The 17,247-nt window shown below is 45.7% G+C and overlaps 1 protein-coding gene across 1 annotated transcript; it reads left to right on the top strand.

Moving 5' to 3' along the window:
- The first annotated feature begins 251 nt into the window (after positions 1-251).
- ldlrb (low density lipoprotein receptor b) lies at positions 252-15,971 on the top strand. Its single transcript, XM_083693557.1, has 18 exons — positions 252-544; positions 5,907-6,029; positions 6,704-6,826; positions 7,090-7,464; positions 7,779-7,901; positions 8,445-8,567; positions 9,045-9,167; positions 9,440-9,568; positions 9,978-10,149; positions 10,303-10,530; positions 10,764-10,882; positions 11,144-11,283; positions 11,761-11,902; positions 12,079-12,231; positions 12,504-12,725; positions 12,916-12,993; positions 13,120-13,280; positions 13,584-15,971. The coding sequence occupies exons 1-18, from the start codon at positions 466-468 to the stop codon at positions 13,617-13,619; spliced, it is 2,649 nt and encodes an 882-aa protein (XP_083549683.1). The 5' UTR covers positions 252-465; the 3' UTR covers positions 13,620-15,971.
- Positions 15,972-17,247: the final 1,276 nt, after the last annotated feature.

Below are 17,247 nucleotides of genomic sequence, written 5' to 3'. Positions count from 1 at the left end.
GCACACACACACACACACACACACACACACACACACAATGTCTCTCTGTAGCAGTGAAAGTGGGTGAGGTGAGGACAACCAAGCCAACCAGATAATGATAACAGTAGTGGCTCCTACTTTAGCTCCACCCCCCCGATGCTGCTCACGTCGAATTTCAAATATCACACCACTCTCAAATCCCCGCCCACTTGTGGACCACATAGAAATGGTCTGATGTTACTCAAAAATCGAATATTTCCCTGGCACCCGTCCTAGAGGCACACAGACCGTGTCCGCTGTAGACCTAAACAAGCGCTCATTTATTTACCACAGTTTTAGCTGTGCAGCATCCTAAAACAGCCGCATCTTCTCACTTGAGTTGGCATTGTGCTTAGCTGTAGTGTCTGTCAGAAGGAGCTTGCCGCGGGTGGTCAATATTGATACCTAGAAGAAATACTTGAAATAGCGTGAAATCACAAAGGAGAGATGTTAAGGACTCGGATGCGGATCGCCGGACTGTCAACATGGTGTTTGGTGTTTCTGCTCCACTGCCTTGCCCAAACAGGTAAGAAAGATGTGAAACCAATGTAATGAGTATGAGTGAGATGGGAGTGATGCTAGTCGGCGTTTAGTTGAGTGAATCTTAAGAGTGTTTCCTTGTCATTTGACATGCGTCACTTTCGCTTTATTGCAACATAGAATTTATAATCTGAAATAATTCTGAATTCTGAATGGGTGAATTTATATTTGTACACTTTTATACAAGTATTTACATTCACGGCAGTAGGGTGTCCTGGGCTTAACTTGAAGTAGTACCTACGGTGACATGCATTGTACCTACCGGCAGAGACGCAGCCAGCTGCCGATGACATTTCCCTTTCTCAAAGCTAGTGTAGATAAACTGAAACATATCATCAACTAAATCCAATTACTCCCTCATTCAATGTAACTGTATTCTGATAATGAAAGCTTGCGTAATGATAATTATACCTTGTATTTCTTTTAGAAGTAAAATGTATGTATTTCACCCGTGCGTGTATGAATGGAACCTACGCTCGGGAAATCGATTGGCTGACCATCCAGTAGCATGTAGCTAAAGAGCCAATCAGGATGAAATCCAGGAGAAATATGGCCTCGTCACAGCCGGTAGATGTCGAGGGCTGTGTCCAGTTTCAGTGTGGGCGTGATGTATGGAGGAAAAGCCGGTTGTCACCGAGAAAGGGCGCGGCAAGACATCAGCAGAGCACTGGGCATCTAGCCTTGTCTTCTGTAGGCCTATAATAATACAATAATACAATCTGGAGGAAATAGGATTACTATCCTTAACTAGTTTTACATTTCACATGTATTACTCTACATGCAACATTTATTACACCAAGTCGATTGCAGATAGTCTGGAACAATTTAATGCAAATTCAGAGTAGCACTATTTAGTAATTCATAACATATTTTTTAAGATCATAGTTGTGTTGTCAATTAGTGCAAAACGAGGTGTGTTTCAACTACAGTGAATATTTGCCTAGCATTTCCTTATCTGAGAGCTTCTGTAGACCTTCCTTTTATAAAAACCACACAACTGCACCTTTGTTTTTCTGATACTGTCCATATACCTATAGCTGGAACTAAACACACTTTTTCAAACATGTCACAAGTTCTATTAGGCTATTTCTGGCTTATATTATTACAATGTGCACCATTGTCAGTCACGCATGGCATAAATTCCTCTTTAGTCTCAGGTAATGGTGAACTTAATGCCCTTTAAGGCTAACAAATGTGTTAGTGAATTTGTGTTCGCAGTTGTGGCTCCAATCTGCCACCGCATTCCATGTAATCCCTCAATCTCAACTCTGCTCTGAGGGATTTTAAGATTAGAACCTTCAGTCCAGTTTTTCCAGTTCAAGGTATTCATCTAGCAATTAAATCTGCTGCTGTGTGTGTGTGTGTGTGTGTGTGTGTGTGTGTGTGTGTGTGTGTGTGTGTGTGTGTGTCATGAGTTACTATGTGTTAGTATGTTAGGCATGCTTCAAATGAGAGGCCACTTACGAAAGCCACAATCTACTGCAGATCTGCATGCAATGTGACCGTGCAACTGTGGCCTCAGGTGCAGTTGAGACTCCGGACGTTAAAGGGAAAGTCCATGCGGGGGGTTGCATCAGTGGTTCTAGAAAGATCCCCTAGAAAACCTGCAGCAGCCCCAACAGAATTGAACAGGCCTTCTACATAATGCAGATTCACAAAGCTCGTGGCGTGTGTAAAACCCTGAGAGTAGAGTAGACTTTCAGTGAGGGGCTCGAGTGAAGTTGAAGGAACTAGAAACCGTGTCAGATGGATAAATGAGTGTGAAGCAAGCCGTGAAGAGTCTGAAGCTGGTACAGCTACAGATTATTATAAATAAACACACACCTTTCTGTGTGTGTGTGTGTGTGTGTGTGTGTGTGAGCGTGTGAGCGTGTTAGCCATAGGCAGAAATACATGATCGGTAAGTATGTCAAAATGACAAATTGTCATGGGCGTTGTATCTTGTCCAATAATAGCCTAGCGGTTGACTGTATGGATTAGAATGTTATTGTCTTGCAGTACGTCTATCCTTTCATACTGTAGATCAGCAGTCTATTCCTAATCTTCTCTCCCATCCGTTGCCACAGCATTGAATGGCCTTACATGGTCAATTTGTCTTGAAGTGGGCGGTCTGTGCACAGCAAAACGTAATTATAAATAGCATCTGGAAGAGACCGTCTCTCAGCAGTTAAACATAATCAATTGATGCACACACACACATGCACACACAAACACACAAACACACAAACCCCCAACGTGTCAGGATGTGGTTTTTCAACATATCTCAAGTGGCCACCCATTCCACCTACATACCAGGGCTGCAGAGCTAGATCAAGCAAATGTGAGCACTCGTTTGAGTGTGTTGCAAGCCAACAATGGACAGAGAGAGACTTACAGTAAATTGGACGCCCGTAACAAGCATGCAGCCAACTTCATTATGACTCTGTCCAGCCGCTGTAGTCAGCTGCGCCCTCTCCTTACAGAGGTTAGGCTAAGAAGGCTTGATGTGTTTGATACCATTTCTCATTCCATTTCTCATTCCATTTCTCATTTCTCATTCCATTTCTCATTCCATTTCTCATTCCATTCCATGCATTACAATGAGCACGTCCCCTTCTATCTACTCTATGTTTGCTTTGGTTAGTCGCCACCTGAAAGACAAACACAATGGCCATAAAGTGACTTATAAGTGTACATACAGTATACTTATATACTTATAAGCGTACATACAGTATACTTCGGTACAGAAGATGATTTGTATGACCGTAGCCAAGTAGGCCAAACACAATGGAGGTTGGGCGTACAGGAACCAAACATCTGTTTTATGGAAGTTATTAGTTCAACTATAAACAGAGTAGAACAAACAAACTCCTCTCGCCAAGCACATGTCCCGCTGGTCGATAAAACATAATATATGCCATTTAGCCGACGCTTTTATCCAGAGCGACTTACATGGCAGTGAGGACCACACAAGATGGGTACGTTTGCGATGGCGTGGTTCATTCTTTACCAGCAGCTCCTTGGTTAATATTTAACCCCAAACCTGCCTGTTTGATAACTTTGATAATGCTCCACATTTAGAAGGCTGGTAATGTTTCCTCCTTGACTGTATATTTTATGACGTCAAGGCCTACAGCCAGTTCAGTGAAGAGTTGATGGAAACTAACAGTTTTATCTTCTAAAGTAGGTTAGTCAGAGGGCCATAAGGAGAGTAGAGTATTCTGGAGAGAGACTTGTGACCCCATTTGTATACAAGGCTGCAGATTAGCGCTGACAGGAAATTAAAACATTGTCTGTAAGGGTTTACAGTTTCCACTCAGCTCAGAGAGAGAGAGAGAGAGAGAGAGAGAGAGAGAGAGAGAGAGAGAGAGAGAGAGAGAGAGAGAGAGAGAGAGAGAGAGAGAGAGAGAGAGAGAGAGAGAGAGAGAGAGAACACGCTGTCGGGAGTGTGGAGGTGAACAAGGGTCAGTGTTTGACACACTTCTGGTCTCACATCTGGATTCAACGGATGAGTTTCATAGAGACAACAGAGTGAGAGAGAGAAAGAGAGAGGGGAAAGAAGAGCAAGATGGGGAAAAGGAGAGTGTGTGAGAGAGAGAGAGGGGATAGGGCAAAGGAGAGAGAGAGAGAGAGGGGATAGGGCAAAGGAGAGAAAGAGAGAGAGAGGCAGGGTGCATGACCGGGGCAGCATCTCCGTTTTCACTTGCACTTGAGACACCCTAAGTCCCGGGCGAGACTCATAGATGGATCGCCAAGAACAGCTGGAAGACGCGAAGGAAACTCTATCCCTGGAAACCCCATTGGCCACACGCCTGACCAGTCCTGTGTGTGTGTGTGTGTGTGTGTGTGTGTGTGTGTGTGTGTGTGTGTCTGTGTCTGTGTGTCTGTGTCTGTGTGTGTGTGTGTGTGGGATCCAAGATGGAGAGGGTTCACTTAAGGAGCAGGTCTTCTTCAGAGTTGTTCTGGTCATTTTTCTCAAGCCATTTGATCAGGCCAATGATAGCAACACACAAGACAAGATACACCGCACCCCTTATGGTGTTTGATATCTTTCTGAGAGGAGGGAAACTAACATGACATGGCAAATATTGAGCAAGCCTCACCATCTTTTGAAACCTCCTCAAGCAGTATTGGAACCGGCTGCTGGTGGGGGGTGTTATGTTAGTGGTTACTATTACAACCATCAACATTTGTCAGCAGCTTAGGTTCAAAGACTTCCTGGTGTTGTGACCGGTAGTCCCCGCCTCCCGCTGTGGGGCTCTGTGGGGCTCTTGTTATGAGGAATGTCACTCTGGGGCCAATCAGCAACTGGTGGTGTGATTGTTGAACTCCTCCCCTGCCTATTGTCTTAAAGGGACAGCAGGGCACTGACTCATGGTGGCTCATAGCCTGACGAATTTGACAACGCAAAGAGTGGAATTAGGTTATGTTGACCCACAGAGCATCATATGTCCCAAAGCTAGGTTATTAGCATCTACCTGTCAGCTCTCACTTTGGTGTGGAGACCCTCTTGCCTTTGGTCTGCGGGATGACTTTAACGGGGTTGCGACCTCTGGGGCCCCAAATAAACCGTGGTCAATTTGAGGTCAAATGTAGTCTGCCTGTTAAACCTCCCACAGTGCTGTGGCAGAAGGAAGATGTGAGGAAAAGGGTTTTGAATTCTTCGTCATGAACTCTATTCAGGTCATAAGCTGTTTAAGTGACCGGATGCTGTATGTTTATGCGTCAATGATACTAGTTTAACTGGGTGGGGGAGTTTCGGCTTGTGTCGCGGTCTGGTCCAGGCCTTCATTGTATCACACTCATTTTGTTTGGTTTTAAGTTCATCTCTATGGGAGAGAACAGTTTCCAGAGTGTAAACAGCTGAGGGGTGGTTACCAAGCGACAGCCATGCCGTTGATTGACATGACAAGCTAAAATGGCTGCCACAGTCCCACTGCTGACAGTCCGACTGCTCACAAATACAAGCCTTTGGCTCGTATCGTAATGTCTAATCCCCGAGGAGTTAAACACACTTTAACGGGTGAGACATTCACACGCCGAGCGATAATCCTAATCTCAATGGCCATACAGTAGATGATTACCGTTTGTTGTTAAGTGTTGTTGAATATTAAGTTGCCCGAATGTGACTTTGTTAATCGTTAATTTAAAACACCTCCTTCTTACTACCGCGTATCAGCCCCTCTCTCATCTGTACGGGGCTGCTTGAATGCTGTGTCAAACATGTACTCGAATATTTCCCTGTTCTCTGTGAAAAATGTTTTTGTGTGTGTGTGTGTGTGTGTGTGTGTGTGTGTGTGTGTGTGTTGTAAAGTGCCTGTTCAATTAAAAAACACGCTGATTAAAAGGTATTAATCTCCTCCTCCCAGATGCTGTAACGTGCAACGAGAGGCAGTTTCAGTGTGGCAACGGGAAGTGCATCACCAACAAATGGGTGTGTGACGGGGGGGACGACTGTGGTGATGGAAGTGACGAACTGCAAGCGGCTTGTGGTGAGTGACCCCCCCCCTTATTTACCCCTCCCTTTCCTCTCCCCCCCCCCCTTATTTACCCCTCCCTTTCCTCTCCTTTCCCCCCTCCTTTTCCCCTCCTTTCCCCCTCCTCTTCCCCCTCCTTTTCCTCTCCTTTCCCCCCCCCCTTATTTACCCCTCCCTTTCCTCTCCTTTCCCCCCTCCTTTTCCTCTCCTTTTCCTCTCCTTTTCCCCCTCCTTTCCCCCTCCTTTCCCCCCCCCTTATTTACCCCTCCCTTTCCTCTCCTTTCCCCCCTCCTTTTCCCCTCCTTTTCCTCTCCTTTTCCTCTCCTTTTCCCCTCCTTTTCCTCTCCTTTTCCCCCTCCTTTTCCCCTCCTTTTCCCCTCCTTTTCCTCTCCTTTTCCTCTCCTTTTCCTCTCCTTTTCCTCTCCTTTTCCTCTCCTTTTCCCCTCCTTTTTCCCCCTCCTTTCCCCCTCCTCTCCCCCTCCTTTTCCCCCTCCTTTCCCCCTCTGTGACCATGTGACTATACTGTACACTGTATATCCACTACCAGCATCACCGCCAACTTGTCTGTAAATCTCTACTGTTGATTGGCCCATATGCACATGGCTTCACATGATTGGCCATTCACTTACTCATGCTGTGGCATAATCGTCTTCCTGTTTCTCTCTCTCTCTTCTGTGTGTTCTCTGCAGATGCCAAGACCTGTCTGCCCGCTGAGTTTAACTGTGGCGGTAGCATGAACAAGTGTATACCTGGAGGATGGCACTGTGATGGTAAAGCTGACTGTGACAATGAATCTGACGAGCAGAGTTGTGGTAAGACTACAATACATTAGCCACATTAGCCACATTAGCCACATTAGCTTGCTTAGGCAATCCATTCATTCATCCGTTAATCTGTCCATTCATTACTCCCTCTATTCATTAATTCATTAAAAAAACTAAACTATTTTATTCTTAACCATCCTTTCCTCTCTCCCTCTCTCTCCCTCCCCTCTCTCTCCCTCTCCCTCTCTCCCCCTCCATCTCTCCCCCTCTCTCTCCCCCTCTCTCTCCCTCTCCCTCTCTCCTCCCCTCAGCGATGAAGGAATGCACGCAGGACGAGTTCCGCTGCGCCAACGGCCAGTGCGTCTCCGTCTCCTTCGTGTGCGACGACGACAGCGACTGTTCGGACGGGTCCGACGAGGCCTCCTGCCCGGCCGCCACCTGCAGCTCCGCCGCCTTCCAGTGCAACAACACCGTGTGCGTGCCCCGCCTGTGGGCCTGCGACGGGGACATGGACTGCGCCGACGGGTCGGACGAGTGGCCCCAAAACTGCCCCGGGCACCACGCCAAGACCCGCCCGGCCTGCGGGATCCACGAGTTCCTCTGTGGCAGCGGGGAGTGTATCCACAGCAAGTGGAGGTGTGACAAGGGAGTGGACTGTCAGGATCAGTCGGACGAGGTCAACTGCAGTAAGTGGGATGATACCGCGGCCTCTCTCTCTCTCTCTCTCTCACCCCCCCTCCTCTCCCCCCCCTCTCTCTTTCTCTCTCTCTGGCTGATTTAGGACTATTTAATTTCCGGTCTCTTTGTTGTTTTCCTAACCTGCTGCCCCTTCTCTCTTTTCCCATCCACCCTTCTATTCCTTCGTCATTCTTTCCCGTCACTCTCTCTCTCTCTCTCTCTCTCTCTCTCTTCTCTCTCTCTCTCTCTCTCTCTCTCTCTCTCTCTCCCTCCCTCTCTCTCTCTCTTTCTCCCCCCCCCTCTCTCTCTCTCTCTCTCGTAGCTGTGGCGACTTGCAGGCCAGACGAGTTCCAGTGCCTGGATGGCTCCTGTATCCATGGCAGCCGTCAGTGTGACCGCGTGTCTGACTGCGGAGATCACAGTGATGAGTTGGAATGTGTGACCGGTCAGTCTCACTCTGTCTCACTACTTACTATTTATGATTATGATTATGTTTATTATTATTAGTTATCATTATTATTTATTTATTATTATTATTATGTTATATTATTATTATTATTATTATTATTATTATTATTATTATTATTATTATTATTATTATTATGTTATATATACAGTACCAGTCAAAAGTTTGGACACACCTTCTCATTCAATGGTTTTTCTTGTAGATTAATATTGAAGACATCAAAACTATGAAGGAACACACATGGAATTATGTAGTAAACAAAACAGTGTTAAACAAACCAGAATATGTACTGGTACTGTATATATAAAATATATAAATATATAATTTATACAATATATTTCCATTCTCTTGAGTTGCAGAATTTTAAATATCAGTATTTTATGTCTACAGAAAATCTTAATAAGTCTCACTCGGAAATCTCGCTCTGAGCTACCAACAATGTTTGACGTCAGCCTTGTATTCACACGGGAAATCCTGATAGATGATGACACGAATCTAATGGTCACCTCTTCCCCTCCTCAGTGAGTCTGTGTGAAGGCCCGAGCATGTTCAAGTGTCGCAGTGGCGAGTGTATCGCCATGGAGAAGGTCTGCAACGAAGAACGGGACTGCAGAGACTGGTCCGACGAACCTCGGAGAGAATGTGGTGAGTCGGAGCTTTCTCCACGCCGGGGGTTCTCAACTCCGGTTCTGGAGAACCTACTGGGAGGTGTGCAGGGCAGGCTTTGGTTCCAGGCCAACACTAACAATGCCTAACCTGATTCAATTAATCACGGTGGTCCAGAGGGACGGGAGAACCATGATGAGTTGATTATTTATAACTGGTTGTGTTAGTGCTGGGCTGGACTGGAACAAAGGCCTTCATAGGCCAAAAGCTTGTTATATAGTAACATATATATACCAGCACTGGAAAAGATGAGACCACAACTCGCTAGCTAGGAAAATATGATGAGTCACAGCATGCCAAATAGCCCGGTCTGACTGGCCAGGATAATGAGTGGTTTTGGAGAGTGAGGTCACTGGTTTTTGATCCACCACAAGGAAAAAGACCGTCATGGACACAGAGGATAATGGTGGCTTCTTCTTCTTCTTCTTCTTCTTCTTCTTGTGTCTATTTCTGCAGAGACCAACGAGTGTTTGACCAATAATGGCGGCTGCTCTCACACCTGTGACGACCTGAAGATCGGCTTCAGCTGCTCCTGCCGTGCGGGATACTACCTGAAGGAGGACAAGAAGACCTGCGAAGGTGAAGCTTTTACGCTTGCATGACTCTGAATGCAACACTAGTCACTGTAGTTTACAAGGCTGGTTGCTGGTTGCTGACTCTTTTAATCAGTTATGTATTTAAGCCATATTGCATCTTGGCCAGTGCTCCCTTGGAAAAGATAATTCTATCTCAATGGGACTTAATGGGATAAATATAACAGACACATTAATTAAAAATAGAAAATTAGAAATTGTCCCAAAAATGTCAACTGTCTCTCACCATTGACCTCTGACCTTTTTGACCCCCGACAGACATTAACGAGTGTGCCAACCTTGACACCTGCAGCCAGACCTGTGTCAACCTGCCTGGCAGCTTCAAGTGTGAGTGTCTGGCAGGTTACGAACTGGACCCCAGGACCAAGGCCTGCAAGTCTGCTGAAGGTACGTAGGTAGGGGTTTATGGGATTGAACTTTGAAGAGAGATAGGAAAGTAAGGAGGAGAGGGTGTGTCAGCAGGGCGTGGGCCGGATTCTAACCCATGCCGACATGGGCATATGTGTGCACTGTAGGCCGTGGTGCTGGACCACTGGACCACCCCAAACCACTATGGGATTGAACTTGACCTTGTTATGAGGCAAAGCCTGCTTTATCTAACTCCGATCAAAGCATGAAGATGGTTTGGAGGCTAATTTGGAATAGTCAATGTGAGTCAGTTAGACTCCATTGGGCCGATGTATCAGTATCCATTGTTTTAGATCTTTCTAAACCTCTGCGCTTCTGATTTGAGTATCTGTTAATTTTCTCCTCTGCTGGATGTAACCTCAGTGTGAACGTGACGTATCCCCTCCAGGTACCGTGCCGTACCTGTTGTTCACCAACCGCCACGAGGTGAGGAAGATGACGCTGGACCGGGCGGAGTACACCTGCCTCATCCCCCAGCTGAAGAACGTAGTGGCGCTGGATATGGACATGCTCGGGAAGAGGATCTTCTGGTCTGATCTCCTCCACAAAAAGATCTACAGGTGAGAGAGGGTCAAGTGTTTGGATGGGTGGGTGGGTGTATATTTGTGTGTGTGTGTGCGTGTGAGCGTGAGCGTGCATGTATGTGTGAAAAATGTCTACGTACTGCATGATGCAGGAAAGTCATATCTGTTTGTCTTTGCTACATCTCCCAGTGCCCCGATGGACGAGGCAGGTAACTCCTCCCAGCACAGCACAGTGATTGACAGCCAGATCGAGGCCGTTGAGGGCATCGCCGTCGACTGGATCCATGGCAACATCTACTGGGCCGACAGCGAGAAAAGCACCATCTCCGTGGCAACCACAGACGGAAGTCGGAGGAAGACGCTGGTCAAGGACGGCCTGGAGAAGCCCAGGGGCATCGTGGTGGACCCAGCAAGGAAGTAAGCTCCTTCCTTTATAAACGTGTTAATGTCTCACTCTAGTGAGTGAGGGGGTTGACGCCCGGATGTGAAACTTGCTGAAAGCGTTGTTAAAAGTGTGACACAACAGAGTTGTCTTGTCAATTGGAACAGTTGAAGGTCCCTCTCAGAAAGTTTGACAAATTGTGTTTTTACAGAGGGTTTCAGACGTGGGTGTTTAACTGTACGTCTGTGGGTCTGTTTGTCCTCTCTAGCTTCATGTACTGGACTGACTGGGGCACCGAGGCCAAGATTGAGAAAAGTGGGCTGAACGGAGCTGACCGCGTCGCCTTGGTTACAGACAACATCGTATGGCCCAATGGCATCACCCTGGGTAAATAACTAGTGCAACATACAGTACCCAACGTTACAATGTTAATGTTTCCATTGTGTCTAATAGCTCATAATCATATACAGTAGGTCATATACAGTAGGTCTTGGTAACTAAATGCATTTCCTGCCTCAACAATAGCCCTCTGTAAGACACCGTTTTTGTTGACATGCAAGACAGTGTACAAAATCATGGATTTGATCTGGTGTCTAACCCTGGGCTCGCTCTCTCTCGCGCTCTCTCTCTCTCTCCCCCCGTGAACAGACATGGTGAACCAGAGGTTGTACTGGGTGGACTCTAAGATGCACACCCTCTCCAGCATCGACATCAACGGCGGCGGCCGCCATACTCTCATCTTCAACGAGGACAAGCTGGAACACCCCATCTCTCTGACCGTCTTTGAGGTGAGAAATACAGCAACATGGTCGTGAGCAAATTACTGTGCATTTGATGGTTCATTTCGTGTGAAGTGAAGAGAGGGTATGACATTTTTGGGTGAACTATCCCTATAAAAGACCCAGAGGAGACCCAAAGGGGGGTAAAGGTCAGAACCTAACCCCAGACGCCCTCACCCCTGAGCCCCTTGGCAGCAGGCGTGTCCCCCCCACCCTGACTGTGGAGGGTTTATCCAGCATTAACAGGTTCAGAGTCTTACACACGAGAGCTGCTCGAGTATTATTCAGCAAAAATCTACTCCGTGGCTGTGTTGAAAGAAGAGAGCGAGCTGTTTCTATCTAGGCCATTGGGATTTACACGCCCAAAGCTGTCAAAACTGTCAAGCATGCACTTTAGGACTGATACTTCAGAGGCCTTTTTGCGTATGGATTTTGTATGAGTGGTCCACTTTGGGTAACCTAGTTTTCCCCGCTTTCGTTTTACAGGAGAGAGTGTTCTGGACTGACGGCAACAGGAAAGCGATCATGAGCGCCAACCGCCTGACAGGAAATGACATCACGGAACTGGTGGCTCACCTGGTCCAGCCGGAGGACATTGTGCTGTACCACAACCACAAGCAGCCCATCGGTATGGCAACTGCACAGTGTTAACACAACACTCTCAAACAGCTGTTTAATGAGCGACTGTATTTAGTAGGGGAAAAATGTGTCAGGAGGTCTAATGCCTCTCTCTCTCTCTCTCTCTCTCTCTCTCTCTCTCTCTCTCTCTCTCTCTCTCTCTCTCTTTCTCTCTCTCTCTCATAGGGAAGAACTGGTGTCGAGAGGGAAACAGTATAAACGGTGGTTGTGAGTTCCTGTGTCTGCCTGCGCCCCTGATCAACCAACAATCCCCCAAGTACACCTGTGCCTGCCCTGATGACATGACCTTGGGCCCAGACATGAGGAAGTGTATACTAGGTACGTGTGTCCTCTGTCAGACAGTCTTCCACCACCATCAACACCGAATCTAGCTCCATGTTGATTCAGTGTACTGTCTTACTCTGATAGGGCACACATAGTTCACTTAGATCAGTGGTAATTGAGGACAAGAGGACAAGGAAAGGAAGCCATTTTAAACTATTGAGATGCAGCCAATGTGTAATGTCTGTCTAGCTAGGGGCACTGCTGTACGGTATCTGACCTTTGACCTGCGGTGTGTTTGACCTTTCCCCTTCCTCTTCTCCTAACAGCCCCAGTCTCTCCCGTCGGACCCAAAACTGCAGCCCCGCTCCCCCCCAGACCTGCGACCAAGCCCACAGCAAGACTGCCAGCCCGTATCACCACCCCCACAACTACAACCACCACAGCCAAAGCTCCTGCAAGAACAACCTCTAACCCTCGCATCCAGCCTCAGGACCCTGGCCTTACCGCCACCACCCAGGGACCACAGGAACGTGTGGCCACGGCTGAAGGTAACACATCAGTGGTGGACTCTGCCTTCAGAGACGATCATTATGATCCCTTCCCATACACATGTGGGGGACTAACAGCACTGTTAACTATTTATCAAATCCTTGCCCGAGTAGGATCTGAACCCTAATACCTTAGCTGGGAAGAAAATGGTTAATTGGTTAATTGAAATATTTTCCTTCTCTCATTCAGCCAATAACGAATACGTTGCCATGCCCAAAGAGGCAGAGTCTTCACACCCTGCTACTCTGTACATTGTACTGCCCATCGGTGAGTATACATGTCTAACCCCTCTCCACAGCCCTCTTTATGAACATATCCATATGCTACATTGTAAAATAAATGTCTGTTGTACTGTATGAACCACTGACATCTGAACCTTCTCTCTTCCCGTAGTGACGATGTGCCTGGCGCTGTTCGGCGCCGTGTTGCTATGGAGACACTGGCGTCTGAAGAACACCAACACCATCCACTTTGACAACCCGGTGTACCAGAAGACCACGGAGGACGAGGTGCACATCTGTAGAAACAGCCAGGACGGCTATGTCTACCCCGAGGTATGTTTACATATCGACATAATGACGTAATGAATGCTATACCATCACTGTCACTGCTACATTCTAAAGGTGTCCTGGTTTTCTGCTTTGTGAGCTGTTGCTAGCTAAGTGATGTATTGCGGTTTGCTGGTGTTTACTTAAGCATGCTTGGGTGATGAATAACACACGCTAGTACCACCTGAATGCTTTTGCTAGCTCTCCAAGCTAATGCCTAAGCTTCACTTCAGTGGGCTAACACAGTCTTGGGTGTTGCGTGACCTTTTGTTGACCTTTTTTTTAATTTATTTTTTATATTCCCCACAGAGACAGATGGTGAGTCTGGATGAAGACATGCCGTGACCCGGAGATGAAGAAGAAGAAGTCAAGAATCATATTTGAAGAGATTATTATTAATTATTTTTTAATCAAAAAGGTGACGAAACAAAGGTCATTTGTTATCCCTGATGCTGCTGTTGCTGCTGAAACACCCCTTCCTCTCCTATGATCTCATTGTGCAGTTTCCGTTTCGTTCTGACCTCAACACTGTGCCGTCCAAGACGAAGAAGGAAAAAAAAAAAAAAACTCCAAAAAGAAAGAAAACTCTGTTTCCGTGGAAACGAAAAAAAAAAAAGAAAAATCGAACGGAACCTTGACGACTTGAAGAAGAAAGCCATCTTTCGCATGTATGTCGGTTGTGGTCTCGTACATTTATCAGTGTAAGGGACCACACCGCTGAAGAAACCTATGGAAGCCATTTTGTCTGACATCAAAATGACGACAGCCTGAAGGACAGATGCAGTTGAAGTGTATCCTCCTTAATTTCTTACCTGTTAGCAAGAGCCCTGCAGTAAAGATGACAGCGGGGGAGGGTTCTTTGACCCTTTGACACATTGAAGGATCAGCCAATTACTGAACCTGATCCTTACGTGAAGACAACCATCTAACACAGCTTAAACTCCGAAATGTTCTTTTTGTTAAATATCACTTAGCAATTGTTTTGTATATGTTTCTCTATTTAGCTTCTTACTGTGAAACATTTGAGTTTTCACAGTTTTGATTGTGCTGTGCACTATTTTTACGTTTATCTCCAAACTCATTTGATTCTGAGTTCAGTTTTTATTCTACTCAACTGTACTTTTTTTTCCTGAGCCTAACAGCCTTTGCACGGAATGAAGACCGTTTGCTGCAAATCGTCTGGCTTACTGACATGTATTGAATGCCATGTTATATGTATGTTTATGGAGTGGACATAACCAGTGAGCATTGAGACTTCCTGATAGGCTAATCAGCTTATAGGGCGGCATGCACATGCTTGGAGCACTTTGGCACCAAATATTGGCACAACTTACCATGTGGATTTCCCAAAGGGACATTGTACTATATGGTAGGTAGACAAACCAAACAAACCAAACTCCTTATGACCTTCATCATTCAATTATTCCAACTACAGTATGTATCTCTCCTTTGAGCTCAAAGTAGGCATTCCTACTCCTCAAACTTTTCAACCTTCCCCAGACAGTGATTTATTGCCTTATACAGCATCTGCTAGCTATTGCCTTACTGCTAGCTATTGTCTTATTGCTAGCTATTGTCTTATTGCTAGCTATTGTCTTTCCAATCAAACTTATTCTTAGGTTCAGATGTTCTATCTGACTCTGAATGCCTTCTGTCTGGTTGTGGCTTTGTTCGATTTTATCAGTTTGTTTAAATGTCAGTGGACTATACCATACGTGAACTTGGGATCTGGTCAAGCTAGGCAAACGCTAATTGTGTGCACCAAACAACAGGTTACATTGAAATCAATATACTGATTGATCGATATATTGATTGAGCGTTGTTCCTTTTGTGACCGATATTTAAGATAAGCTCAAGGCTATCGCGTAGAGATTGTCGGGAGAATGTTGTAGATACGTTATAACTATGTTATATATATATATACTGTACTGTAGCTATGCTGCTTCATGTTCAGAAGAGTCAACCAATGAAGAAAACACTTTAAATTTCCTTTTTGATGTTCTTGGGTGGGTTGCTGAAGACAAATGCAAAAATGTGTGATGACGTTATACCTTGATGTGACATAATGAATGATTACTTATGAGAATGTGTAAATAGTTTGTATATATTGTAAATGCTCACTCCCAATCTGCTGTGGTGTTCTGTTCTGTACATTTTAAACCACAAATGTTGTTGTACATATTGCAGATTCATTTATTTATTTCTATATATATTAATGTCTTGATTGGACTATGTTTTCCTGAACCCCTTACTGTAATTTCTTCTAAGTCATGTTCAACATTCAATCAGATTCCCTCGAATCATCGTCATCTCTGCTGTGTATATGACGTCCATAGATACCTGCTTGGGTCACTGTCGCTGGTACACTCATTTAAAGGGCCGGTGCGCGTCTCGCCAGTACAGTTAAAACAATGGCGGACGCAGCTCCTGTTACACCTGTATCCTCTGTCGTTGTTATTTTCACTCATAGCTGAATGACATTGTGTTTTATAGAATCAGACGCCCTTTTGCCCAGTGTCATGTGACAGGTGTAATGGAGTACAGGTCGACAGGACCGAGCACAAAAAGCAGTCTGCTTGTCTGTTACTGTACATGCGAATTGCTCTTCCTGTCGATTCCCTGTCCCTGTCCAACGTGTATTTTGTTCAGTTTGTGTGTTTGTGTTTTTTTGTTAAATAAAAGAAACTTAAATTTTGAGCTATTTGTGTCATGTGTCTTCATCTTTTTTTTCACGTCGTCATAACGCCACAGCGTCATTTGGTCGGGTCATCCTGAGGAAAAAAACAAACTGAACTTGACTTTGTGTCCCGTCCACTCAGTGAGCCATGTTCACGCAAGTCTTAGATAACGGGACCTCTGATTAGATTACCTTGTTATTTGTGTGTTCTATACTGGATTCAGCCTCCAACTGCCTTCGTCCCTCTCTCCCACCAGTGTGAGTCCAGATTTGTTATCACGTGTCAAGGTCTCATGACATGGACCGAACGCCAACAGGCTGGTGCCTAAGCCAATTAAAACACAATCGTATGTCTTAGTTCTCACTTGATCGAATTCCACTAGAATATTCACTGTGTCATTCACTGGGTCAGGGGTTGGGACTGGCACTCTTTTGTTCTACACGAGCTCGTGCTCTGGTTCTCACCGACCCATTCCCTGTCAAAGGCGTGGAAGTCACCTTTTACCTTAAGAATAATACAGTTAGTAATAACTAACTTCATTGTTCATTGCCATTGTTAAATTTCATTGAACTGTGAAGTTCCTCCTCGGAAAAAGAGAATCGGCTAACCCTAAAACTCCACGGCCCATCATCTGAAGCCAGCGAGCCAAGTAGTGCAGATTATGTACAATGTAACCTCCGCCCCTAAAAGCCTCAAACTGGAGAAACTACCCTCTGCATTACAGGGTAGTCAAACGGCTATTTAGGGCAATTACAGTGCAGACTGATGAATGTGCACATTGTAGCGTTTCATGTTCTCTTTTTAAGTGGCTCTTTGGGAACCGACCAAATTGCCTCCCCTCCCATGCACTTTGCTCCGTTCAAAGGGAAATAGATTTCCAGTTTGCACTGAGGGTTTCATTTGTGTCGGATCAGTGTGTATGTGACTCATGCAATGGAAAATGTGACGAATGTGGTAGGATTTCTTTTCGAAGCGAACGTTTCTAAGCAAGCGGTAAATTCACACAAACTATATAACTGGATTTCCAGACAGCTGCAAACATGTGAGGAGAATTTGGGAAGAACAGGCGAAGGAACACGGATGAATGGCATCGGCTAAAGTGACACCATGGATAAGGCAAACGTGACATTACACACACACACACACACACACACACACACACACAGACACACACACACACACACACACACACACACACGCAACGACATACACACACATGCAACGACATACACACACAAACACACAGAGATGAGTTCTAGAATGCCGTCCAGATGGCTTAGCTTAACACATGCAAC

Source organism: Argentina silus (genome assembly GCF_951799395.1).
Source record: "Argentina silus genome assembly, chromosome: 22".
Taxonomy (NCBI): Eukaryota; Metazoa; Chordata; class Actinopteri; order Argentiniformes; family Argentinidae; genus Argentina; species Argentina silus.
The sequence above is the reverse complement of the archived record's forward strand: the minus strand, read 5'-3'. Positions and strand labels throughout refer to the sequence as shown.

What these genes read in the sequence shown, in the direction of transcription:
- ldlrb (XM_083693557.1), top strand. Translation starts at nt 466, where the DNA reads ATGTTAAGGACTCGGATGCGGATCGCCGGACTGTCAACATGGTGTTTG. An exon ending in GGACAAGAAGACCTGCGAAG is followed by an intron (nt 9,168 to 9,439) that starts GTGAAGCTTTTA and finishes GACCCCCGACAG; the next exon opens with ACATTAACGAGTGTGCCAAC. An exon ending in ACGGCTATGTCTACCCCGAG is followed by an intron (nt 13,281 to 13,583) that starts GTATGTTTACAT and finishes TATTCCCCACAG; the next exon opens with AGACAGATGGTGAGTCTGGA.